Source organism: Protomyctophum parallelum, assembly GCF_964188405.1.
Source record: "Protomyctophum parallelum genome assembly, chromosome: 14".
NCBI classification, from domain to species: domain Eukaryota; kingdom Metazoa; phylum Chordata; class Actinopteri; order Myctophiformes; family Myctophidae; genus Protomyctophum; species Protomyctophum parallelum.
In genome coordinates this window covers 3,923,595-3,948,875 of record NC_139709.1, presented here as the reverse complement: position 1 = coordinate 3,948,875, position 25,281 = coordinate 3,923,595, and the positions used below count along the sequence as shown (strand labels likewise).

At 44.8% G+C, this 25,281-nt stretch overlaps 2 protein-coding genes across 2 annotated transcripts in view; one reads left to right on the top strand and one right to left on the bottom strand.

Annotated features, from left to right (window-relative positions):
- Positions 1-741: 741 nt before the first annotated feature.
- odad3 (outer dynein arm docking complex subunit 3) lies at positions 742-24,744 on the bottom strand (the record flags this gene model as incomplete). The annotated part of the gene is made up of 12 exons (XM_083781939.1): positions 24,705-24,744; positions 21,420-21,541; positions 17,838-17,915; positions 14,187-14,378; positions 12,450-12,551; positions 11,067-11,192; positions 8,146-8,268; positions 6,934-7,089; positions 5,728-5,888; positions 3,548-3,704; positions 2,208-2,372; positions 742-882 (listed from the first exon to the last, which is right to left on the bottom strand). The coding sequence occupies exons 1-12, from the start codon at positions 24,727-24,729 to the stop codon at positions 742-744; spliced, it is 1,548 nt and encodes a 515-aa protein (XP_083638065.1). The 5' UTR covers positions 24,730-24,744.
- Positions 24,745-24,760: 16 nt separating this feature from the next.
- The window catches only part of zswim5 (zinc finger, SWIM-type containing 5), a gene marked incomplete at its 5' end in the record, with an annotated part of 28,714 nt that continues 28,193 nt past the window's right edge, over positions 24,761-25,281 (top strand). The window contains one exon of the mRNA XM_083781938.1: positions 24,761-24,771. Coding sequence (XP_083638064.1) covers positions 24,761-24,771 — 11 coding nt within the window. The remainder of the gene's footprint in view (positions 24,772-25,281) is intronic.

Below are 25,281 nucleotides of genomic sequence, written 5' to 3'. Positions count from 1 at the left end.
AGAGAGACAGAGAGACAGAGAGACAGAGAGACAGAGAGACAGAGAGACAGAGAGACAGAGACAGAGACAGCTTCAGGCGACTGATTGGCGTGTTTGGTTCGACAGGCGTTAGTCTGTCGGACTAACCCAAAATTCAACCCTAAACCTAAACTCACAGGAAGCATATGTGTTAGTTTGAACCTGCCACAGGTTAGTTTTAACCTGCCACGGGTTAGTTGTAACCAACCACGCAATGCCTGTCGGACTGTTAGTAATACTATGTATAATCAATGCACCCCGCGACAGACTGCATGCACTTAGCATTTTGTCCCCTGTAATAATAATAATAATAATAATAATACAACTATTTGTATAGCATCTTTCATGACATGAAATGCAGCTCAAAGTGATTTACAGAACAATGGAGAATAAAAGAAAGGAAAAGCATAAAACATTAAAATAATAGCAAAACAAAGGCAGTGAATGAGGCCAGACAGTGAGGACATGAATAAATAACAACACAGATTTAAAAAAAACTCAACTAAGTGTGAAGAAGTCGATCTTTAGCATGTGCTTTAAAGCTAGCTCTACTACTGTATACAGAGGCTTATAGGTGTAATTTATAATGGGAGTTTATTCCAAGCCGTCGGGCCGTATAGAAGCAGAAAGCTGCTTAAACGTGTTTTTGATATGCCACGGTAGACACCATGCTGGTTTAGGTCATATCTAGTATTGATATGCCGCGGTAGACACCATGCCGGTTTAGGTCATATCTAGGCATCTTTTATCTTTAACCCCCGAGTCTCCAAACTCACCACCATCCAGAGCATCCGGCTCTTCGTCGTCTGGTAGCTTGATGCGAGTGTTGTAATCTGGCAGCTTCCTCTCCATCCGGACATGGAACTGAAAGCACGCACACGCACACGCACGCACACACACACACACACACACACACACACACACACACACACACACACACACACACACACACACACACACACACACACGCATGCACACACAAAAGAAAATCATATATCTTTGTATAATTGTCTTGTAGTTATCTTGCAATGTGTGGTTGTCAAATACATAAAAGAATCCCCAGGCATAGCGTAAGGAGCCTATATACTGTATCTAGACTTCAACTGGTGTCACACAACCTGACGATGGAACGGATCGGTCAATTTATTCGACAGAACACTAGAAATATCATGTCCCATTATTATTGCCTCAGGTGTGTGTCTTCCCCGTGGGAACCACTTGGCATCGATTCACATTAACTCACCGCGAGGCATCAGCGACACTAATGGAACCAAATGCCTGACAAGTGTGTATCAGCCAGGAAGGACCATGTCACGCTGGTATGCTGAGTCATCCTAATCATTTCAGACATGCACTAGCTCAGCATCTGCTGACTCATAATAACACCCCCCCCCCCACACACACACACACACACACACACACACACACACACGTGAAAGGAACCGGCCAGGGGTCTGATGGAGGGGAAAGGAACCGGCCGGGGGGCCTGATGGAGGGGAAAGGAACTGGTCTCTAAACTGCCTCCCCCTGGCCAGCCGGGGCGCCTGATGGAGGGGAAAGGAACTGGTCTCTAAACTGCCTCCCCCTGGCCAGCCGGGGCGCCTGATGGAGGGGAAAGGAACTGGTCTCTAAACTGCCTCCCCCTGGCCAGCCGGGGCGCCTGATGGAGGGGAAAGGAACTGGTCTCTAAACTGCCTCCCCCTGGCCAGCCGGGGCGCCTGATGGAGGGGAAAGGAACTGGTCTCTATACTGCCTCCCCCTGGCCAGCCGGGGCGCCTGATGGAGGGGAAAGGAACTGGTCTCTATACTGCCTCCCCCTGGCCAGCCGGGGCGCCTGATGGAGGGGAAAGGAACTGGTCTCTAAACTGCCTCCCCCTGGCCAGCCGGGGCGCCTGATGGAGGGGAAAGGAACTGGTCTCTATACTGCCTCCCCCTGGCCAGCCGGGGCGCCTGATGGAGGGGAAAGGAACTGGTCTCTATACTGCCTCCCCCTGGCCAGCCGGGGCGCCTGATGGAGGGGAAAGGAACTGGTCTCTATACTGCCTCCCCCTGGCCAGCCGGGGCGCCTGATGGAGGGGAAAGGAACTGGTCTCTATACTGCCTCCCCCTGGCCAGCCGGGGCGCCTGATGGAGGGGAAAGGAACCGGTCAGAATAAGGTGTTCTTGTTTCTTTGGTCTCGGGGTCTCACCTCCTCGTCTTTCATGTCCTTCAGCACGTCGGCCAGGTTCCGGCCCTGCAGCGCCCCCTGCAGGCGCGCTAGCTTGCGCTCGCACTGCGCCAGCAGCAGATGAACCACGTCCTGCTCCGATTGGTCCGCAGAGGTGTGGGCGGGCGGAGGCTCCTCCCCTTCCTCCTGGAGAGAGAGAGAGAGAGAGAGAGAGAGAGAGAGACCAGTTTGACAGCAATTTGTTATGTAAACTTTTGAATACATTTTAATTTAGGTTTAGTCTTGGTCTATAGAGCGTCGCAATCCCTCCCCCTTTCAGAACGACGAGTGGCCCAGGAAATGAATCGCAATGCATTTCTCCTCATAGGCTTTTCTTAAAGTATTTATTTAAAGACGGTTACGCCGTGGACAAAGCCAACTCGGATCGTGACAAATCATGACAATGAACACAATATTTTTGGGCCGATCAAATCATTAGAAAGAAGAAAATAAAGGCAGGAGACAACACTATTTGCTCTATAGAGCGTCGCAGTCCCGCCCCTTTTCATGACGACGCCAGGCCCAGGAAATGATTCCCAATGCATTTTTACCATAGACATTTCAAAACGACAACAAAAAGTGTTGTAACCTGACGTTTTTTTCCTACTTTCTAATTCTTTGTTTGGCCCGAAAATTTGTGTTTGTTGTCATGATTTGTCACGACAAGAGTTGGCTTCGTACGACACGCTTAAAAGGTCTTTAAATAAAATAAAAAAGAAATGCCTATGGGTAGGTACCCTCACAAAAAACATGCAGTAATCCAGGTCACTATAAACTGCCTCCCCCTGGCCAGTCGGGGCGCCTGATGGGAGGGGAAAGGAACTGGTTGGAATAACGTGTTCCTTCCACGCGCTACGTCCAACCAGGGAAACTCCCCCCTGTCAGGTGTAAAGGAGCAACTTGGACACTCAGGCATGAAGGAAGCATGAGTTCAAGTCCGTTGCTCTCCCCTTGTCCCCCATATATGGGGACTAGGTTGGCGGAGGGTGTGTAGAGCCCAGGATCACATTAGATGATTGACACAGGGGTGAAAAATGGGTTACAAAATCGTGGGATAAAAATATATATTTAGATAAGAAATGCCTATGGGGAAAAATGCATTGGGATTCAATTCCTGGGCCACTCGTTGTTCTGAAAGGGGGAGGGACTGCGACGCTCTATAGTGTGTGTGTGTGTGTGTGTGTGTGTGTGTGTGTGTGTGTGTGTGTTGTACCAGTGTGTGTGTGTTGTACTAGTGTGTGCGTGTGTGTTGTACCAGTGTGTGTGTGTGTGTGTTTGTGTGCGTGTGCGTGCGTGTGCGTGTGTGCGTGTGTGCGTTGTACCAGTGTGATGTGTTGCAGCTTGTCTGCCAGGTGTTCCACGCCTGCGTGCACCGTGGCGAGGGTCTTGATCAGCGCGTCCAGACGCTCTCTGGCCCCGTCACGCCTCCTCTCCGCCAGGCGCAGGTTGTACTCACACTCCTCCAGCGCCTGTTGGTCTCTGTTCAGAGAATAAGAAAAAAGTATCTAAATATTGCTTTGATGCTCACATTATCCTTAGCAGTGACGAAAAATGTTCGTCGACTACCTTTTTTCACTGACAAAACTAAATGGAAACTAAATGAAAACTAAGCTACGATGACTAAAACTAAGACTAAATATACAGACATACCGACAAATAAAAACTAGACTAAAATGTTAGGAAGGGACTAGTGGACAAGAGATCCAGTATTAGTCATTTTACACTTGGTTGCATGCTGAAAATAGCTGATCTACAAGCTCACAACGCGTCGCAACGCGATCGGCTATTTTCAGCAAGTGTAAAAACACTCATTACGAGGGCATCAAGACCCGCCAAAATACATTTTGGTCGACTAAATCACCTGTAGATTTAGTCGACTAAAATCTTATGACATTTAGTCGACTAAAACTAGACTAACACTAAGACATTCCAGGTGACTAAAATGTGACTAAAACTAAATGAAGTTTCATTCCAAAGACTGTATAAACTAAAATAGAAATCTGCTGCCAAAAACAACACTGCTCCTTATGAAGTATTGAGAAGTTTGTATTAGAATATGCATATACTATAGGGCTGGAATACAAATGGACCTATAGCTGCAATTTACAACTCTAGATCTTTTTTTTGTATAATGGGATGAATCTAGAGTTGCAATACTCTCCATTGACTCCCCAGTCCCCACTTATCCAAATATCGTTTTGCTATAAGTTATGCATCCCTCTTTTATCCATCCGGCGAGACGGGTCGCCGCATTTTAGGAGCACCAAGTAACTCCTCCAGGTGCTCCTCTGAGTACTAGACCAAAGAAGTTGTGTGCAGCCCTGACTATAGATGTAATGTTGGAGATGGCGATGGCTTCGCTCTTTAAGTTTTAACCCAGCCTTTAGAGCGTCGCAGTCCCGTCCCCTCGAGAGACCTGGAAAATAAATCCCCGTTAATTTTCCTCATAGACTTTTCTTAAAGTATTTATTTAAAGACGTTTACGCCGCGGACAAAGACAACTCTTGTCGTGACAAATCATGACAACAAACAAAAATTTTCGGGCTGAACAAATAATTAGAAAGAAGAAGAAAACGGCAGGTTACAAGACGTTTTTTTTGTTGTTTTTCTTCTTTGTAATTATTTGTTTGGTCCAAAATAGTTGGCTTTGTACGACGCTTAAAAGGTCTTTAAATAAATACGTTTTGAAATGTCTATGAGGAAAATGCATTGGGATTCATTTCCTGGGCCACTCGTTGTTCTGAAAGGGGGCGGGACTGTGACGCTCTATAACAGGGTTGGGCAACTTTGACGATGGAGAGGACCACTATATTTCCACACTCACTCCCTAGGGCCATATATTACTGTCGTAGCAATTTTGTTTTTGTTTTATATATTTTTGCTATATTCGAATTGGAATCCTGAAAATTAACATTTTTATGTAATTTCAAATGCCTTTAATTATACGTGTGTTGAAGCATTGAGCTACTAATTTTGACTGAAGTAATTGAAGCAGGTCATGTTTTGCATGTTGTGGAATTGTAAACAGCTGGAATCAATATTATATCAGTATTCTGACATTAGCCTGAGCTAACGTGTTAGGTTTCTGGTCTAGAGGGGCGGGTCGCGGCTCAGATTTGCGCACGCCCTGATTGGATCTCATCGATCTGTCCGTCACCCCCGGCCCCTCCTCTCCCCCCTAGTGCAGCGCTACGTCACATCATTTGGAGCGACGCCCACCCGGAAGGGTTGACTCCCACGTTTAGACCAGAGCGGCCAATGCGTTCCTCCAGGCTTTACATTTTTGCACCAACAAAAATGAAAGCCTGGTACCGAGGCTATTCTGACATTAACCTGAGGGCCACATTAAGTGAAGGTGGGGGCCGCATGTGGCCCCCGGGCCGCCAGTTGCCCACCCCTGCTCTATAAGCAGCAGCAGCAGCAGACATGCGTCAGCTTTGATAAACATGGTGGTGACGCCTGCATGGCGCCAACATGGCGTCCGTCTGACGTGGGTTCTGACCTGGACAGCTTGGCCTCCCCCGAGTACTTGATGTCCTGGAACTGTTGGTCCAGACCCTGCTGCTCCTCCTTCAGCCTCAGCAGCGTGGTCTCGTTGTCCAGCTTCATCGTCTCCAGGTGCCTCTGGCTCTCCCCCTGGGACACGAAGCGCTCCACGATCTCCTGCACACGCACACGCATACGCACACACACACACACACACATACGCACACACACACCACACACACACCACACACGCACACGCACACACACACACACACACACGCACACGCACACGCACACACACACACACACACACACACACACACACACACACACACACACACACACACACACACACACACACACACACACACACACACACACACACACACACACATATTTATGTTCCGTTGCTGTCAGGCAGAAGCCTCCTCCTGTCTCCATGTTTTAACTTTTTGTAAATGAATGCCCTACATACAGTATACTAGCCTTGGAAGCGTTCCCTTTCCGTAAGGATGTCCCGATCAGGTTTTTTTGTTGCTCCCGATCCGATTCCGATCATTTGATTCTGAGTATCTGCCGATACTGATTTTTTCCCCGATCCGATATTTATATTTTTTATAGAACACGTCGTTTATGCCATAATAAAACATCCAAAATCACAGACAATATCCAGTCTAATATCATGATATGGATATAATATTGATACTATAGGGATGTCCCGATCACGTTTTTTTGCTCCCGCTCCAATTCCGATCATTAGAAAAAGGATGTGATCAACCCCGATTTCCGATCACGTGATCTGATCTTTTGTTTTTTTTGATCCACGCTTTATTAACCCATTCTGACCTGAGATCAGATTCATACGAGGTTTCCACTGGGACACACACTGGTCTGATGAACCCATTCTGACCTGAGATCAGATTCTAAAAATGTCAGTCGTTCTTCGATTTTTCAAAAATAGCAGACCTACAAGCTCATATCGCGCCACTCGGTGGCGCGATATGAGCTTGTACGTCTGCTATTTTTCAATAGCTAAAGCATAACATGATGCTGACACCAAAAGGGGTGCCCGGTCAGAATGGGTTAATTCATTTCGGCCATTACTAGACTAACACTAAAACATCTGCAGATGACTATGAAGTATGACAAAAACGGGAGGTAATGTTATTCAAAAGACTATGTCAATAAAAAAAACAAAATCTAGATTTGCCGTGGGTCAAACCTGCACGTCGGTGACCCCGGTGGCCTCCTTGATGCGCTGGAAGGCGTCCTCGAAGGTGGAGATGGTCTTCTCCTCCTCGTGGATCAGACGGGTGGTGCTGCGCTGGGCCTCGTCTCCGCCCGGGTCGTCTGCTGGGATGATGGCCGCCCGCTGGGCCTAAAGGGGACACCGAGGAGTCGGACAGTCTAAATACATGGCTGCTCTCTCATGGGTCTGAGGGACACCACACCAAGGACAGTGGGATGACTGAGGGGGACAGGTGTGTTCGACAATGGGTTCTTAAGTACCGATGCCACCCCCAGAGGCAGAATATTATCCATTATCCAGTTATCCATTTTACACACCCTGGAGAAGGCATTTCGTTGGCATCGTGACTACGAGCTGTTGTATCTCCCGCGGTCAGCACCTCCCCACCATCGGGGGGCGCTCCTATACCTCTTTGTATGTTCAGTTATCCATTTGAGAGTGCAAATGTCACAGAAGAATGGACTCTCTTATACGGGTCCATTTGGGGGGGTGCACACACGACACAGATCCGACACGCCAAAGGTCCGACATGCGTTGGTCCGACATAATAATAATGGATTTTATTTATAACTTTACATTTGCAAGAATCTCAAAGTGCTACAGCAGTGAATAAAAGCAAAAGAAACAACACACCATTAAAAACATCTAAAAGAACAGGAACATAGTACATAGCTATAAAACATGCGTTAATTGCCTCCCATGTGCGGTTAGAGTTTGGGGTAGGATGTCGGTCTAATGACAGTCGGACCAATAGTATGTCAAAATGACGTTAAAATGACCACCGCTGAAGTGCCCTTGAGCAAGGCATTGAACCCCTACCATGAAATGTTCTATGAGCAGGGCCTGGCTGTAAACAAGTTCTTGAGCTACCTTGAGTTACCCTGGGTAAACATAGTAACTTTGCTTTGCCTAGCCTATCTTGATTTGCTGTCTTGTTTCCTGTGTGTATTCATACTACAGTACCATGCCAACACTCCTTTTAATTGGCAATTTCTCCTGCGCCTCCATTTCTCCTGATTTTCTCCAGCTTTTGGGGGGATTTCACCCTTTTTGAATGGCAACCCCATGTGTCAAAGGTCCATGATATACTCAGACACACACTCCCCACTGATATGCAGCCACAGCCATTCATGTTCATTTGCATTATAGTTCCTGTTTGGCGTAGGTATACGTGGTACAACTCACCCTTCTGTCGGCCTTCTCCGTCTGAGCCCGGCGCTCCTCCACCTGCTTCCTGTAGAGGGCCATGACGCGCTCTCTCTCCCGACGCTCCTTGGAGAGAGACTCCTCCAGCTGCTGTAACTCTGTCTGGAGGGAGAGAGGGAGGGAGGGAGGGAGGGAGGGAGGGAGGGAGGGAGGGAGGGAGAGGGAGGGAGAGAGGGGGAGGGAGAGGGAGGGAGGGAGGGAGAGAGAGAGAGAGAGAGGAGAGTGTAATGTGTTGGTGTTCACAGCAGTGTTGTTTTCGTCGACTAAAACTAAGACGAAAAATGTTCGTCGACTACCTTTTCCACTGAAGAAAACTAAATGCTTTTTTTCGTCAACAAATAAAAACTAGACTAAAATGTTAGTAAGGGACTAGTGGACAAGAGATCTAGTATAAGTCATTTTACACTTGGTTGCATGCTGAAAATAGCCGATCTACAAGATCACAACGAAGTGTAAAAACACTCATTACGATGGCATCAAGGCCCACCAAAACACATTTTAGTCGACTAAATCAACTGTAGATTTAGTCGACTAAAATCTTATGACATTTAGTCGACTAAAACTAGACTAACACTAAGACATTTCCAGGTGACTAAAATGTGACTAAAACTAAATGTAGTTTCAGTCCAAAGACTATATGACTAAAACTAAAATAGAAATTTGCTGCCAAAAACACAACACTGGTTCACAGCAAAATGTTCTTCAGAGTTTCCTGGGAAGGCCTTCACACATCAGGAACCATTTCCCTGCATGTGATGCATTTAGATATCAGTAAAATATCAGTCTATGTCCAAAGCTGTTACTTTTCGGGATTCAAAAGCATCAAAACAAGTATCAGATCTAAAAGCTCGAAATGCGTTGCTTAGAGCTCGTGGATCTGCTAATTGTGATACTTTTGCGTGGCGCAGTGGCACAGTGGCGCAGTGGCACAGTGGCACAGTGGCACAGTGGCACAGTGGCGCAGTGGCACAGTGGCGCAGTGGCACAGTGGCACAGTGGCGCAGTGGCGCAGTGGCACAGTGGCACAGTGGCACAGTGGCGCAGTGGCGCAGTGGCGCAGTGGCACAGTGGCACAGTGGCGCAGTGGCGCAGTGGCGCAGTGGCACAGTGGCACAGTGGCGCAGTGGCACAGTGGCACAGTGGCGCAGTGGCGCAGTGGCGCAGTGGCGCAGTATAATTATGCTCATAATTTACCAAAGAACACAAAACGTCATAATATGGAGATGAGAGGATTCTGCCCGACAGTGTCATTACACTTTTACAGATGGCAGTAGCCTACGTTACGTTGGTGTGTGTGTGTGTGTGTGTGTGTGTGTGTGTGTGTGTGTGTGTGTGTGTGTGTGTGTGTGTGTGTGTGTGTGTGTGTGTGTGTGTGTGTGTGTGTGTGTGTGTGTGTGTGTGTGTGTGTTGTCAGTTTCCACTGTGTATTGGCCACTGTAGGGCCCATTACACACTTTAACCCATTCTGACCTGAGATCAGATTCATACGAGGTTTCCACCGGACACACACTGGTCTGACGAACCCATTCTGACCTGAGATCAGATTAAAGAAATGTCAGTCGTTCTTCGATTTTTCAAAAATAGCAGACCTACAAGCTGAGCTGAGCTTGTAGATCTGCTATTTTTCAATAGCTAAAGTATAACATGATGCTAACACCAAAATGGGTTCCACGTTCAGAATGGGTTATGATTAATGTGGCAATTATGAACAAGTGATTCACTCCTCACTGTCCTCATGAGTGATGATGACATTTAAAATGTGTTTGTGTCAACTGGTTCCTGCTATATGTAATTGTTGACTTCAACTAAGTTAGAACACTGAGCATTTTGTTTAGTTTTGTGTTTTGTGTTGCCTTAGTGATGACTCGTAAGGTATTGTGTTGCCTTAGTGATGACTCGTATCTACAAGCTCATAGCGCATAGCGCGCCACCGAGTGTCGCGCTACGAGCTTGTAGGTCTGCTATTTTTGAAAAATCGAAGAACGACTTGACATTTTTAGAATCTGATCTCAGGTCAGAATGGGTTAATCATCAGACCAGTGTGTGTACGGTGGAAACCTCGTATGAATCTGATCTCAGGTCAGAATGGGTTAAACGGGTTGAGAATCACCGCCAGAGCCGTAAAAACATCTTCTTCTTATGGGGGGGGGGGTCCCTGGCATGTCTTTTCAAAAGGCGGTCCGCGGGGTAATTTGGAGGTCCTTGACAATGAAACAGTTTGGGAACCAGTGGCTTTTATACAGTATAAGGATGTGACAATGTGTGTGAGTGGACGTGCACCGTGGCGACCTACAGTGAGCGTGCGTGCGTGTGTGCGTGCGTGCTTTTAAATGTAAAGCTCCTGTCGACTGGAACAATCTCCCCCAGTTCCCTCAGATCCATTAACTCCTTCAATATGTTTCTATCATTATTCATCTCCAAACACCATGCTCCTGTTTCTAAATGCCTCTGATTGTTCTGAATGTTCTCTCTTTCCTTACATCATGCGGCAAATCTACTATTTACTATCTACTATTTTCAAGTGCATGTTTGTACTTGGTCATGATGTATTGACAATGTTGTTAATGTCTGTCATGATGCTCGGCCTGTTGTTGTTCCGGTGTATGTTCATCATCTTGTATACTTGTATCATTACTATATTGACTTATTGATACAATGTTGCGGGAAATATAGGTGGGATGGGAGCGGCTAGTTTTGGGAGAGCTTTGTTTGTTGTTTGTTTTGTCCTTGATGTATGAATGTACTTGTATTGTATCGCTCTGTATTTGCTGTATGTTGCTGGACCCCCTCGAAAACGAGATGATGCATCTCAAGGGGATATCCTTTCTCAATAAAGGTTCATATATGCGTGCGTGTGCGTGTGTGCGTGCGTGTGCGTGTGTGCGTGCGTGCGTGCGTACCTTGGCGGCCTCTTTGGACAGCTGGGCGTCGGTGCTCATCAGCTGCAGTTTGCTGAGCTCCTCTCCGTGTCTCAGGATGTCCTCCTCTAGACCGTCCAGCTGGGCCTGGTAGCCCAAACTCTCCTCCTGACGTCCAGGAAGAAGAATATATAATACAATATATCAGTGGTTTGCAAGATGCTAAATGATGGAGAGTTGGTAGCCGAATGGAGCCTTCTAGATATTTAACTCTTGAGAGCGTAAAATGAAACCTCCATTTGGTTTCATTTTACGCTCTCAAGAGTTAAATTATTGTTAAAAATCTGCATTACTTAATTTACAAGAAGGCTACACAATTAGAGAGAATGCTGAAGAATAGATCATTTTGATCAACGTCTGTCTGTTATCTCTCCTAATGGTACCAACACCAACATCAATACAGCATGGAAATGTGGACAAATGCCTAAAGACGAATAGCTCTTGACATGAAAAAGGTTGAAAACCACTGCTATATAATTATGTATAATGTTTAGGTATTATTATTAGGGATGAGACATTTTGGCCGATATGGATATCAGATATAATTAATTGCTGCAATGGCCGATAACCGATAATTATAATAATGTTGTCCATTCTGAAAAATACATGTAACAGGGTGCACTGCAGGCTTAGGCACTGCAATTTCATAGGCACTGCAGGCTTAGTTCAGATTGAACTCAAATAGCTTTATATTTAATAGTGTGAGCTTGTAGATCTGTTCACGCTGTTACTTTGGGCCTGTTTATCTGTAAAGACAGACAGAGTCTGGTTGATTAATCAAACCGATGCCGATTAATCTAAAAACAACTCAAATCGGCCGATGCCGATGTGTTTGCCGGTTAGTCTCCCATCGGTAATTATTATCAATCTAAACCTTACGTTGCTGCTGTTCTACCTACAGCTGACCATGAAGAAATCACAGATTGAGGCTTTATGGAATTGAAGTTTATGGAAGGTGTCATTTAAACCACTTCAAATACGGTGCCGTGTCATTAGTCAGAAGGTTCATTGTTCCGAAATTACTATCCCTATCTCTAACCCTAACCTAAACCTAACCGCAAGCACGGGAGCAGACCTAAACCTAACCGCAAGCAGGGGAGCAAACCTAAACCTAACCGCAAGCACGGGAGCAAACCTAAACCTAACCGCAAGCACGGGAGCAAACCTAAACCTAACCGCAAGCAGGGGAGCAAACCTAAACCTAACCGCAAGCACGGGAGCAAACCTAAACCTAACCGCAAGCACGGGAGCAAACCTAAACCTAACCGCAAGCACGGGAGCAGTGCATGTTTGGACTAACGGGACTTCGGATCTATGGGCAGTTTCCTCAAAGACTTTCTAACGACAGACGTGTCGTCATTTCACCTGCAGGTGGTTTTTGATGGTGAAATATCCTCTGGCGATGCGTTCGGCCTCCTGGCACTTCAACTGGGTCTTCTCCAAGTTGTTCTCCAGCACGCGCAGTTTCTGGAGACCGCACGCACGCACACGCACACGCACGCACACACACACACACACACACACACACACACACACACACACACACACACACACACACACACACACACACACACACACACACACACACACACACACACACACACACACACACACACACACACACACACACACACACACACACTTTTACAATTTACAATTTAGGCATTTATCAGACGCTCTTGATCCAGAGCGACTTACATTTAAGCAAAAACAAAAGCATGGGAATACATCACATAAAAAGTAGTTATCATGAATCGTATAAACTAAGTGTATAAACTAAGAACGTAACAGTGGAGTATATCTATGTCAACTATTCCTTCTATACTACTATATATTATACAATATACATGTGTACTATAAAGTGCTATGACTACATAAAATGAAATTCTAATGCTGTCTACGTAACGAGCTATAAGTCTGTCTAAAATACTATCAAGTCATACGTATACTATATACATAATCAGTAAAAAATAAAATAGCAAATTGTGCCTGATCTGCTGGGACCAGAGTACGTGGTGTGTATGTGTATGACTAGCTCTAAATGATGACGTAAGAAATATGGTCATTTCGTCATCATTGGTCCAGCAACACAGGCACAGATTTGATGTTTTTCTGCGTAAGCCTCAAATGGCGGAACAGCTGTCACGGTTTTTGGCGCAAAGTAACCACAGTATACCGCTAATCAACTTACAACTACACACTTTATACAGTATAGAGTATAGAGTATATATGTATACATATATAGTATATGCCTATATACTATATATATACTATATATATTTCTTACGTCATCATTTAGAGCTAGTCATACGTATACTATATACATAATCAGTAAAAAATAAAATAGCAAATTGTCCCTGATCTGCTGGGACCAGAGTACGTGGTGTGTATGTGTATGACTAGCTCTAAATGATGACGTAAGAAATATGGTCATTTCGTCATCATTGGTCCAGCAACACAGGCACAGATTTGATGTTTTTCTGCGTAAGCCTCAAATGGCGGAACAGCTGTCACGGTTTTTGGCGCAAAGTAACCACAGTATACCGCTAATCAACTTACAACTACACACTTTATACAGTATAGAGTATATATGTATACGTATATAGTATATGCCTATATACTATATATATACTATATATATTTCTTACGTCATCATTTAGAGCTAGTCATACGTATACTATATACATAATCAGTAAAAAATAAAATAGCTAATTGTGCCTGATCTGCTGGGACCAGAGTACGTGGTGTGTATGTGTATGACTAGAAAAACTAAAAAGGGATCCAGAATATATCTACAACGATAAAACAGTATTTCTTATATAGATAGAAACTTGAATCATACTTAATAATACTAGATGTTTATATGTATAAAGTAGGTAGCAAATAGTTACATCTAAACATTAATCATTTCAAACGTTCCTTCACAGAGATACTGAGATTTGACAGTTTACAGCGGTCGAAAGGACTTGCGCGCTCTGCTTGCGCACTAGTTGGCCATGTATGGCCTACTAGTGTGCAACAAGCAAGTATGCACTCGACAGAGTGCAGTTCTAGTTATGATTATGTTTGAGAGCTCTCTGGTCTCCGCGGCGCAGCGTTTACCCTAGCATCCTCCTGTCTGTTGCGCACGCGGACGTCGGCAGACCGCGCCTCCTTGCCGCCCCCCGCCTTCATCCTCTGGTACTGCGCGGCGAGCTCGTCCAGGCGCCGGCGCAGCGTGAGCGTGCCGTGCCTCATGGCGTCCAGCCGCTTCCTCTTGGTCAGAACCTCGCGCTCCAGCGCCGTGGCGGCCATCTTGGAGAGAGAGAGATGAGGCGGGAGACGGAAAGACAAAGAGAAGTGAGAGAGGTGCACCGCGGTATAGCGGAGTAGCCCTGCCTGGTGCCTGATTTTAACCACTGTAGCGGAGTAGCCCTGCCTGGTGCCTGATTTTAACCGCTGTAGTGGAGTAGCCCTGCCTGGTGCCTGATTTTAACCGCTGTAGTGGAGTAGCCCTGCCTTTTTTTATTATTATTTTTTATCCCACGATTTTGTAACCCATTTTTCACCCCTGTGTCAATCATCTAATGTGATCCTGGGCTCTACACACCCTCCACCAACCTAGTCCCCATATAGGGGGGACAAGGGGAGAGCAACGGACTTGAACTCATGCTTCCTTCATGCCTGAGTGTCCAAGTTGCTCCTTTACACCTGACAGGGGGGAGTTTCCCTGGTTGGACGTAGCGCGTGGAAGGAACACGTTATTCCAACCAGTTCCTTTCCCCTCCATCAGGCGCCCCGGCTGGCCAGGGGGAGGCAGTTTAGAGACCAGGATTACTGCATGTTTTTTGTGTAGTAGCCCTGCCTGGTGCCTGATTTTAGCCGCTGTAGTGGAGTAGCCCTGCCTGGTGCCTGATTTTAACCGCTGTAGCAGAGTAGCCCTGCCTGGTGCCTGATTTTAACCACTGTAGCAGAGTAGCCCTGCCTGGAGCCTGCTGCATAGGCGCGGACCCCCATCTGAAAATCTTGAAGAGAAGAGAAAGAGAAGAAAAGAAAAATCTCAAAAAGAAATTAGCAGATCTACAAGCTTGTAGTGCGGCACAAAGTGACGCGCTGTGAGCTTGTATATCTGTTATTTTTGAGAACCACTATTCTAAAAATGATATATACTGTAGCTAAAATCTAAAATGACACAGATTTTAATCGGTTAAATATAATTGTAGAAAAATTCATGAAGAGTGCACACTTCTCCCCAACACCAACCGCTTACAAGGTGTAATATTCATCATAGGCATTTTGCCAAAACATGTCAGTGTATATATTGATAAATAACCTTTTTGCACGCAGAGAAGCCGTGCGACCTCCATTCAATTAGTTTTAACCCGACTATGGATGTTAAAACACGCATGTTTTAATGACTGTACACTCTGCACTCTAAACAGGGATTTAACCCATTCTGGGCGGGAAGGGACCTCCTTTTGGTGTTTGAAGCATTAATGTTATATACTTTAGCTATTGAAAAACAGCAGATCTACAAGTTCATAGCGCGGCACCGAGTGCCACGCTATGAACTTGTAGGTCTGCTATTTTTTTGAAAAAGTCGTGAAAATGTGCCTCAAATCTTTGAATATATATATATATATAGAGTTTCAGTTTTTAACTCAAATCTTTGCTTCTCGAGGGTCCCTACCTGGAACAACATATTTTCAGATGGGGCTCGGCATATAATTACATGGGGTCCTTGACATGAAATATTGAGAACCACCATATTGGGCGACTGTGGCTCAAGAGGTAGAGCAGGTCGTCCAATGATCCATGGGTCGGCGGTTCGAATCCCGGCTCCTCCTCCTAGCTACATGTCGAAGTGTCCTTGGGCAAAGACACTGAACCCCAAATTGCTGGTTGGTATACCTTGCATGGCTTCCGCCGCAATCGGTGTATGAATGTGTGTGTGAATGGGTGAATGTATAATGCACAATCTATGTAAAGCGCCTTGGATAAAGGCGCTATATAAATGCACCATTTTACCATTTATTTACAATTTTTTTATTTCAACGTCAGGCCTAAATGGGTTAAACAGAGCGGAACAACAATAACAGCAAAGAGAGAGGAAAAGAAAAGCCATTCTTTGGCATCATCGTTTCATCTTCATCCTACATTTAATAACATCAATACGTAACTGTTATTGTCAGTATTTTAACCCATTTTGGGCGGGAACCCCTTTTGGTGTTAGCATTACGTTGTGGCTATTGAAAAATAGCAGATCTACAAGCTCATAGCGCGCCACCGAGTGGCGCGCTATGAGCTTGTAGGTCTGCTATTTTTGAAAAATCATGAACATGTGGTGCAAAGCTTTGAATATATACTCTTTCAGAGCGAACGTTTTTTAACTCAAATCTTTCCTTCTGGGAGGTGGGGTCCCTGGAACAACACATTTTCAGATGGGGGTCAGCGGCCAATTTCATATATTTTTTGGGGGTCCTTGACATGAAATATTGAGCACCACTGATACAGAAACATGAGGTTTTTCAGAAGAAATGACATTTTAAAAAATACATTTTTTAAATTTCGACGTCAGGCCAAAATGGGTTAAGGCTGCCCTGAAGGAATTCCACATCACAGCCTACTGTACATACAGTATGGGATTCCATTGCTGTTGAAATAAATAAAAAATGGCACGCATAATAATTATGATTTCCCTTTGCAAAATCTATTCTTCGAGAAGCTTTGATGCACAGCCAAAAAAAAAAAAAACACTATTGAAATAACCAATTAAAAGCGAGAAAGCATCTGTGTAATTTTAGATTTTAACCACTTTTAAACACTTTTTGGAGAAAAAAAACCTTATTTGTGCAAATCTTTTAATTTATTTATTTTTTAAAGCAAACATTGTTTTACTTTGCTTCCAGGGGGTCTCTCGAACAACATATTTATTTTCAGATGGAGGGTTTTACCAAATATAGCCTACATATAATTCTGGGGGTCACTGACATGAAAAAGTTTGAGCACCATGTACTGATGTAGCAACACGATTCTTTTTCTCCAGAAAACTGTGAGGATTTAGAAGACATTTGTACAGAGTCGCCCTCAGGTCTTATAATGGCTTCAATGGATGTGTAATTGCAATCAGAACTGCAGATTCACTCCCAATCTTCCACCGTAGTTTGAAAACTCACCTCTTCAGACTCCATAGCACCCTATAGCCTCAACGACCTTGTAGGCGCATTCAAAGGCTATAACGTATTTAATTAAGCATTCTATAGTGTCTAGTTTCATTGTACAGATTGTATTGTATTTGATTGGCAGCGGTGGCCGAACGGATTGCGGAGCGGTCTTGATACCGGAAGGTCGTCAGTTCGAATCAGGTTAAAAATGACCACCGCTGAAGTGCCCTTGGACAAGGCATTGAACCACTACCATGAAATGTTCTATGAGCAGGGCCTGGCTGTAAACAAGTATCTGATGCTTAGTCCAGTTACCCTGGGTAAACATAGTACCTTTCCTTTCCTTTGATGTATTACCACCATGTGTTGTTTTTGCTTAAATGCTGTGAGTCGCTCTGGATTAGGAGCGTCTGCTGAATTTGTAATTGTAACTGAGTGTTGAAGGTTTGACAGTGCATACTGATCACGGCCATGTCAGTGGGGCCGTCCTCTCACCTTCCCTGACATGTTGAGAACTTGAGATAGGCAGCCTTAATCAGACCAGTGTGTGTCCGGCGGAAACCTCGTATGAATCTGATCTCAGGTCAGAATGGGTTAATCTCTCTCTTACCTTCCCTGACATGTTGCGATACGCAGCCTTCTCCGATCCGCGGCTCTGAAAGGCCTCTTTAATCACCTGCTCATCACCCTAAATGGAAGAGATACAGAGAAGTCCTTACGGTCGTGCCATTAACTGCAACACACGCACACACGCACACACGCACACGGAATGACACATACAGTACTATAGAATAGATTGATTGAATACTGACATGTTTTAGTTCAAATAGATATCATATTGTGATAAAATGGCCACAGACAGTTTTTAAGTTGCTCGATTCGGTATTTCGATTTTTTTTCTTTTTTGCTCAAATTTTTATCCCACGATTTTGTAACCCAATGTTTCACTCAGTGTCAATTATCTAATGTAATCCTGGGCGCTACACTTCCTCTGCCAACCTGGGGGGGCAGAGGACTGACCTCATGCCTCCTTCTATGCATGAGGAGTCCAAGCTGCTCCTTTACACCTGACAGGGTAGAGTTTCCCCGGCCGGACGTAGCGCGTGGAAGGAACACGTTATTCCGACCAGAGCCTTTCCCCTCCATCAGGCGCCCCGAGTATTTAGGTTTTAACTACTTTAACCATTATGTTAAACTTTAGTTGTTGAAAGCTTGTAGATCTTTTTGAAAAGTTGTGCAAATCTTTGAATATATATTCTTTCTCGGCGAACATTTTAAATGAATATCTTTGCTTCTGAAGGGGGGGGAGGGTTCCCTAGAATAACATATTTTGTGATTGGGGTCTGCGGCCAAATACATAGAGATCTGGAGATCCTTGACATGAAATAGTTTTGGAATCTGGTTCCAAAACAAAGAAACAGGTTTTTCTGAAAACTGCCAGCCTATACGGTAAAATGTACTTACAGCGTGAGCGTCAGCCAGCCTACAGTAAGGTAAAACGTACTTACAGCGTGAGCGTCAGCCAGCCTACAGTAAGGTAAAACGTACTTACAGCGTGAGCGTCAGCCAGCCTACAGTAAGATAAAACGTACTTACAGCGTGAGCGTCAGCCAGCCTACAGTAAGGTAAAACGTACTTACAGCGTGAGCGTCGGCCAGCCTACAGTAAGGTAAAACCTACTTACAGCGTGAGCGTCAGCCAGCCTACAGTAAGGTAAAACGTACTTACAGCGTGAGCGTCGGCCAGCCTACAGTAAGGTAAAACGTACTTACAGCGTGAGCGTCGGCCAGCCTACAGTAAGGTAAAACGTACTTACAGCGTGAGCGTCAGCCAGCCTACAGTAAGGTAAAACGTACTTACAGCGTGAGCGTCAGCCAGCCTACAGTAAGATAAAACGTACTTACAGCGTGAGCGTCAGCCAGCCTACAGTAAGATAAAACGTACTTACAGCGTGAGCGTCAGCCAGCCTACAGTAAGATAAAACGTACTTACAGCGTGAGCGTCGGCCAGCCTACGGTAAGGTAAAACGTACTTACAGCGTGAGCGTCGGCCAGCCTACAGTAAGGTAAAACGTACTTACAGCGTGAGCGTCAGCCAGCCTACAGTAAGGTAAAACGTACTTACAGCGTGAGCGTCGGCCAGCCTACAGTAAGGTAAAACGTACTTACAGCGTGAGCGTCGGCCAGCCTACAGTAAGGTAAAACCTACTTACAGCGTGAGCGTCAGCCAGCCTACAGTAAGGTAAAACGTACTTACAGCGTGAGCGTCAGCCAGCCTACAGTAAGGTAAAACGTACTTACAGCGTGAGCGTCGGCCAGCCTACAGTAAGGTAAAACGTACTTACAGCGTGAGCGTCAGCCAGCCTACAGTAAGGTAAAACGTACTTACAGCGTGAGCGTCAGCCAGCCTACAGTAAGGTAAAACGTACTTACAGCGTGAGCGTCGGCCAGCCTACAGTAAGGTAAAACGTACTTACAGCGTGAGCGTCAGCCAGCCTACAGTAAGGTAAAACGTACTTACAGCGTGAGCGTCGGCCAGCCTACAGTAAGGTAAAACGTACTTACAGTGTGAGCGTCAGCCAGCCTACAGTAAGGTAAAACGTACTTACAGCGTGAGCGTCGGCCAGCCTACAGTAAGGTAAAACGTACTTACAGCGTGAGCGTCAGCCAGCCTACAGTAAGGTAAAACGTACTTACAGCGTGAGCGTCAGCCAGCCTACAGTAAGGTAAAACGTACTTACAGCGTGAGCGTCAGCCAGCCTACAGTAAGGTAAAACGTACTTACAGCGTGAGCGTCAGCCAGCCTACAGTAAGGTAAAACGTACTTACAGCGTGAGCGTCGGCCAGCCTACAGTAAGGTAAAACGTACTTACAGCGTGAGCGTCAGCCAGCCTACAGTAAGGTAAAACGTACTTACAGCGTGAGCATCAGCCAGTCTACAGTAAGGTAAAATGTACTTACAGCGTGAGCGTCGGCCAGCCTACAGTAAGGTAAAACGTACTTACAGCGTGAGCGTCAGCCAGCCTACAGTAAGGTAAAACGTACTTACAGCGTGAGCGTCGGCCAGCCTACAGTAAGGTAAAACGTACTTACAGCGTGAGCGTCGGCCAGCCTACAGTAAGGTAAAACGTACTTACAGCGTGAGCGTCAGCCAGCCTACAGTAAGGTAAAACGTACTTACAGCGTGAGCGTCAGCCAGCCTACAGTAAGGTAAAACGTACTTACAGCGTGAGCGTCAGCCAGCCTACAGTAAGGTAAAACGTACTTACAGCGTGAGCGTCGGCCAGCCTACAGTAAGGTAAAACGTACTTACAGCGTGAGCGTTGGCCAGCCTACAGTAAGGTAAAACGTACTTACAGCGTGAGCGTCAGCCAGCCTACAGTAAGGTAAAACGTACTTACAGCGTGAGCGTCAGCCAGCCTACAGTAAGGTAAAACGTACTTACAGCGTGAGCGTCGGCCAGCCTACAGTAAGGTAAAACGTACTTACAGCGTGAGCGTCAGCCAGCCTACAGTAAGGTAAAACGTACTTACAGCGTGAGCGTCAGCCAGCCTACAGTAAGGTAAAACGTACTTACAGCGTGAGCGTCGGCCAGCCTACAGTAAGGTAAAACGTACTTACAGCGTGAGCGTCGGCCAGCCTACAGTAAGGTAAAACGTACTTACAGCGTGAGCGTTGGCCAGCCTACAGTAAGGTAAAACGTACTTACAGCGTGAGCGTCAGCCAGCCTACAGTAAGGTAAAACGTACTTACAGCGTGAGCGTCAGCCAGCCTACAGTAAGGTAAAACGTACTTACAGCGTGAGCGTCGGCCAGCCTACAGTAAGGTAAAACGTACTTACAGCGTGAGCGTCAGCCAGCCTACAGTAAGGTAAAACGTACTTACAGCGTGAGCGTCAGCCAGCCTACAGTAAGGTAAAACGTACTTACAGCGTGAGCGTCGGCCAGCCTACAGTAAGGTAAAACGTACTTACAGCGTGAGCGTCGGCCAGCCTACAGTAAGGTAAAACGTACTTACAGCGTGAGCGTCAGCCAGCCTACAGTAAGGTAAAACGTACTTACAGCGTGAGCGTCGGCCAGCCTACAGTAAGGTAAAACGTACTTACAGCGTGAGCGTCAGCCAGCCTACAGTAAGGTAAAACGTACTTACAGCGTGAGCGTCGGCCAGCCTACAGTAAGGTAAAACGTACTTACAGCGTGAGCGTCGGCCAGCCTGCGGTACAGCCTCTTGTTGTCCTGTCTGAGCTGCAGGACGTCCTGTTTGTTGGTCTTCATGGATCTCTGGGAGGTCTCGTAGAAAGCACTCCTCTCTCCCTCTGCATGCGTAAAGGAGTTGATTGATTGATTGATTGAAATATGTATTAACAGTTTGCAGAATTACAGTACATTTCAAGCACAAACTCAATACAGAGACTGTTAACTGTGAGTGGACAACCCAATTAAAGGAGAATTCCATGCTAGAATGCTTTCTTATCTTTCTTACCTTTCTTTGTAGTCGTTATGTCCCCACCAAAGAGGTCCAGGTGTTTTTTTGTGCAAAAACTCCTTATTGGTTATTTTCCCTACCATAAGCCCTCAATGAATTGCATTGCTTTGAATGGGAATTGAATGGGGCTATGGGGTGTTATGCTAGTTCGCTTATTTCCTCGAAAGAAGTGGTAAAGTGTGCGGCTAATTGGGATATTATTTACATTATGAAGAGAGGATATATACAAAGAAATTATAATTTTGAGCGATGGAAATAAGCGAATTAGCACAACACCCCATAGCCCCATTCAATTCCCATTCAATTCAATGCAATTCATTTAGGGCTTATAGTAGGGGAAATAGCCAATAAGGAGCTTTTGCACAAAATAACACCTGGACCTCTTTGGTGGGGACGTAACAACTACAAAGAAAGGTAAGAAAGCCTTTTAGTATGGAATTCTCCTTTAAGCATTACACTTGTTTACAACAGGGTCCACCTTGTTCAATTCATCAAAACATTTAGAGACGTACAAATAGACACTTCTATATAGTCAAAGAACAGGAATTCATCATAAAGGAGGTAAAAAGGGAAAAGAAACATATACAGTGAGGGGGAAAAAGGGGGTGGGGGGGTGGGGGATTCAGATTTTACGGGGGCCAGTTTTGAATTGCAGCCGTCCGTAGGTGCCCTTTGAGAGCGGTTTTGAAGGAGTCAAGGGATTCACATGTCTTAATGACTGTTGGTAGGGCGTTCCACATTTTGGTGGCATAGTAGCGAAAATAATTTAGTCCCTTGTTTGTGCCGAATCTGGGTTTCACATGGTTTGTTGCACTCCCTCTGGTGTTGTGAGTGTGGACTTTGTTTACATTAAGGAAGTATCTAGACAGGTACATTGGTATCTTGGTGGTGTATCAAATCTTGTGGACCAGACCCATTGCAAGATGCTGTACTCTGTCGTCAACCCCCAGCCTGTCAAAGTGGGCAGGGGTGAGGTGGGTTCAGGGGGTGAGGCCAAGTAGGAGCCTGACCAGTTTGTTTTGGGAGGTCTGGAGCCTTGTTTTAAGGGCCTTTGAGGTGCTGTGGTACCAAGAGGTGGATGCATAGTCAAAGAAACCTTGTACGAGGGCTCCTTTTAAGGTCTTCAAGGTGTTTTTGTTGACCAGTGAGGAGATCCTGTAAAGGAATCTTGTTCTTTCTTATGTTATATTATGTTGTTAAGCACTCCTCTCTCCCTTAATCAGACCAGTGTGTGTCCAGTGGAAACCTCGTATGAATCTGATCTCAGGTCAGAATGGGTTAAAGCAGTGGTTTTCAAACCCTTTTCATCATATCTATTATCTATTCTGCATCTGAGCCACGTGCGGACCACCATTTGATGAGATTTAGCATCGCGATCGCTGACCCAAAATTTAAGAATATGTTGTCGACGTCGGATAAGATTTTGTTCACAATTTCATGCAGTATTGATGTTTAATAATAGGAGAGGCAACAGGCAAACGTTAATCTAAATGAAAAATCTTCTATACGTTCTCTCTAAATGTGTTCTTGTAAATCAAGTAATGCAGATTTCACATAGCCCTGAAACATGCTTCAAAACTGGCTCATGTGAAAATCTATAAAAAAAAAGGCCCCCCGCCCCCTTTTCACTTTAACTGTAGGCTATATGATGATTTCATAGAAGTGTATATTTGTACGTCTTTAAATGTTTTGATGAATTGAAAATGGAGGACCCTGACGTAAACAAGTCTTTATTAGTCTTATCTTATTTGTGCTTTTCCTTATTCCTTTTCCTATTTTGTGCCCCCCCCCCCCCCCATTTCCCCTCACTGTATAATGTATCTTTTCCCTTTTTGCTTCCTATATGATGAATTCCTGTTCTGTTCTTTAGCTACATAGAAGTGTCTATTTGTATGTCTCTAAATGTTCTGATGAATTGAAAATGGAGGACCCTGATGTAAACAAGTCTTTATTAGTCTTATCTTATTTGTGCTTTTCCTAGTTTCATCCTTTTTGTATTGACTTTTGTTGAAATGTAGACCACCCATTCTAATCTACATACTGTACTGAATACACATTTCAATCAATCAATCAATCAATCAATCCCACTGCTCAAATTCAACATCCAATGTTTGACATAAACACTATAAAACATTATTGATTTTATTTGTTTGATTGATTGATTGATTGAAAATGTTATTCTTTTGATTGATTGATTGAAATATGTATTAACAGTTTGTAGAATTACAGTATACATTTCAAGCACAAACTCAATACAAAGACTGTTAACTGTGAGTGGACGACCCAATTAAGCATTACACTTGTTTACAACAGGGTCCACATTGTTCAATTCATCAAAGAATGGGTACATTTCAAACAAAAGCACAAGTCAATACAAAGACTGTGGACGACACGTACATGATTAAGCATTACACTGTTTACAACAGGGTCCACCATTTTCAATTCATCAGAACATTTAGAGACTATACAAATATACCACAACAAAACAGGAAATCTCATCATATGAAGGAAGTAAAAAGGCTTATAGAATGTACAGATGCATCGGGCATTGTAATTAGGCTACAGACACGTTTACACAGTAGCCCATAGTCTTATTATTAGGCGTTGTGTGAGCTTATTATAGATTGGATATTATTTTCTTCACAGCAAAGTTGTAACGTGCGTCCTCCTCGGTGCTACAGCGGAATTAGTGACTCCGTCGAATACGGTGACTGCAGAGGTCGCTAACTGGTGTTTGACGTTCTATATCTCTCAGCATTAACGTTAATTTGATGCAGCGGCGGCTAAATAACATGTATTTGAACCCGTCCACCCGTGACGTAGGTTTACTCTAAGCTCTAAACACAGAAACAAACTCTCACTATAAAAATTAAACTAAAGAAGAGCCTAGAGACGGAGAAGCAGCGATCTCTGCATCTATACACATTTCGGTAGGTCACCAATGTCGGTGCAACATTAATTGTGACTGCAATCTACTGTAGTAAAGAACTCACCGAGGAGTTGGATCTTTCGCTGCATTTCTGTTATTTCGTCGTGCAGGGGCGGCTTGATGGCGTCGAAGTTGGCACTCATTTCGATGTCTGTTGTTGTCACGCTATAGTATAGGCTAGAAGTTCAATGAAATGCGTCTGCAATTCATCCACAGCTGATTCACACACAACACAACACAACACAACACAACGTCCCACGAAAGGGCTAGCTGTTGACTGTTGCTTAGCGACCAGGATGCTTCCACCAAGTGGACTCGAGTAGTTTACTGAAAGGTAAAAGTAATCTGTCGTTTTCAGTGGTGGGAAAAGTACTCAATTGTTTTACTTAAGTAAAAGTACCAATACTGCAATTTATAACTACTCCTTTACAAGTAAAAGTACGGAATTGAAAATGTACTTGAGTAAAAGTGCAAAAGTATCGGCATCAAAATGTACTTAAAGTACTAAAAGTAAAAGTACTCATATTGCAGAATGTCCCATTTCACAAGTTCAAAATGTGTACAAAGTCTATTGAAAATAGCCGATCTACAAGCTCACAATGCGTCGCGTTGCGACGCATTGTGAGCTTGTAGATCGGCTA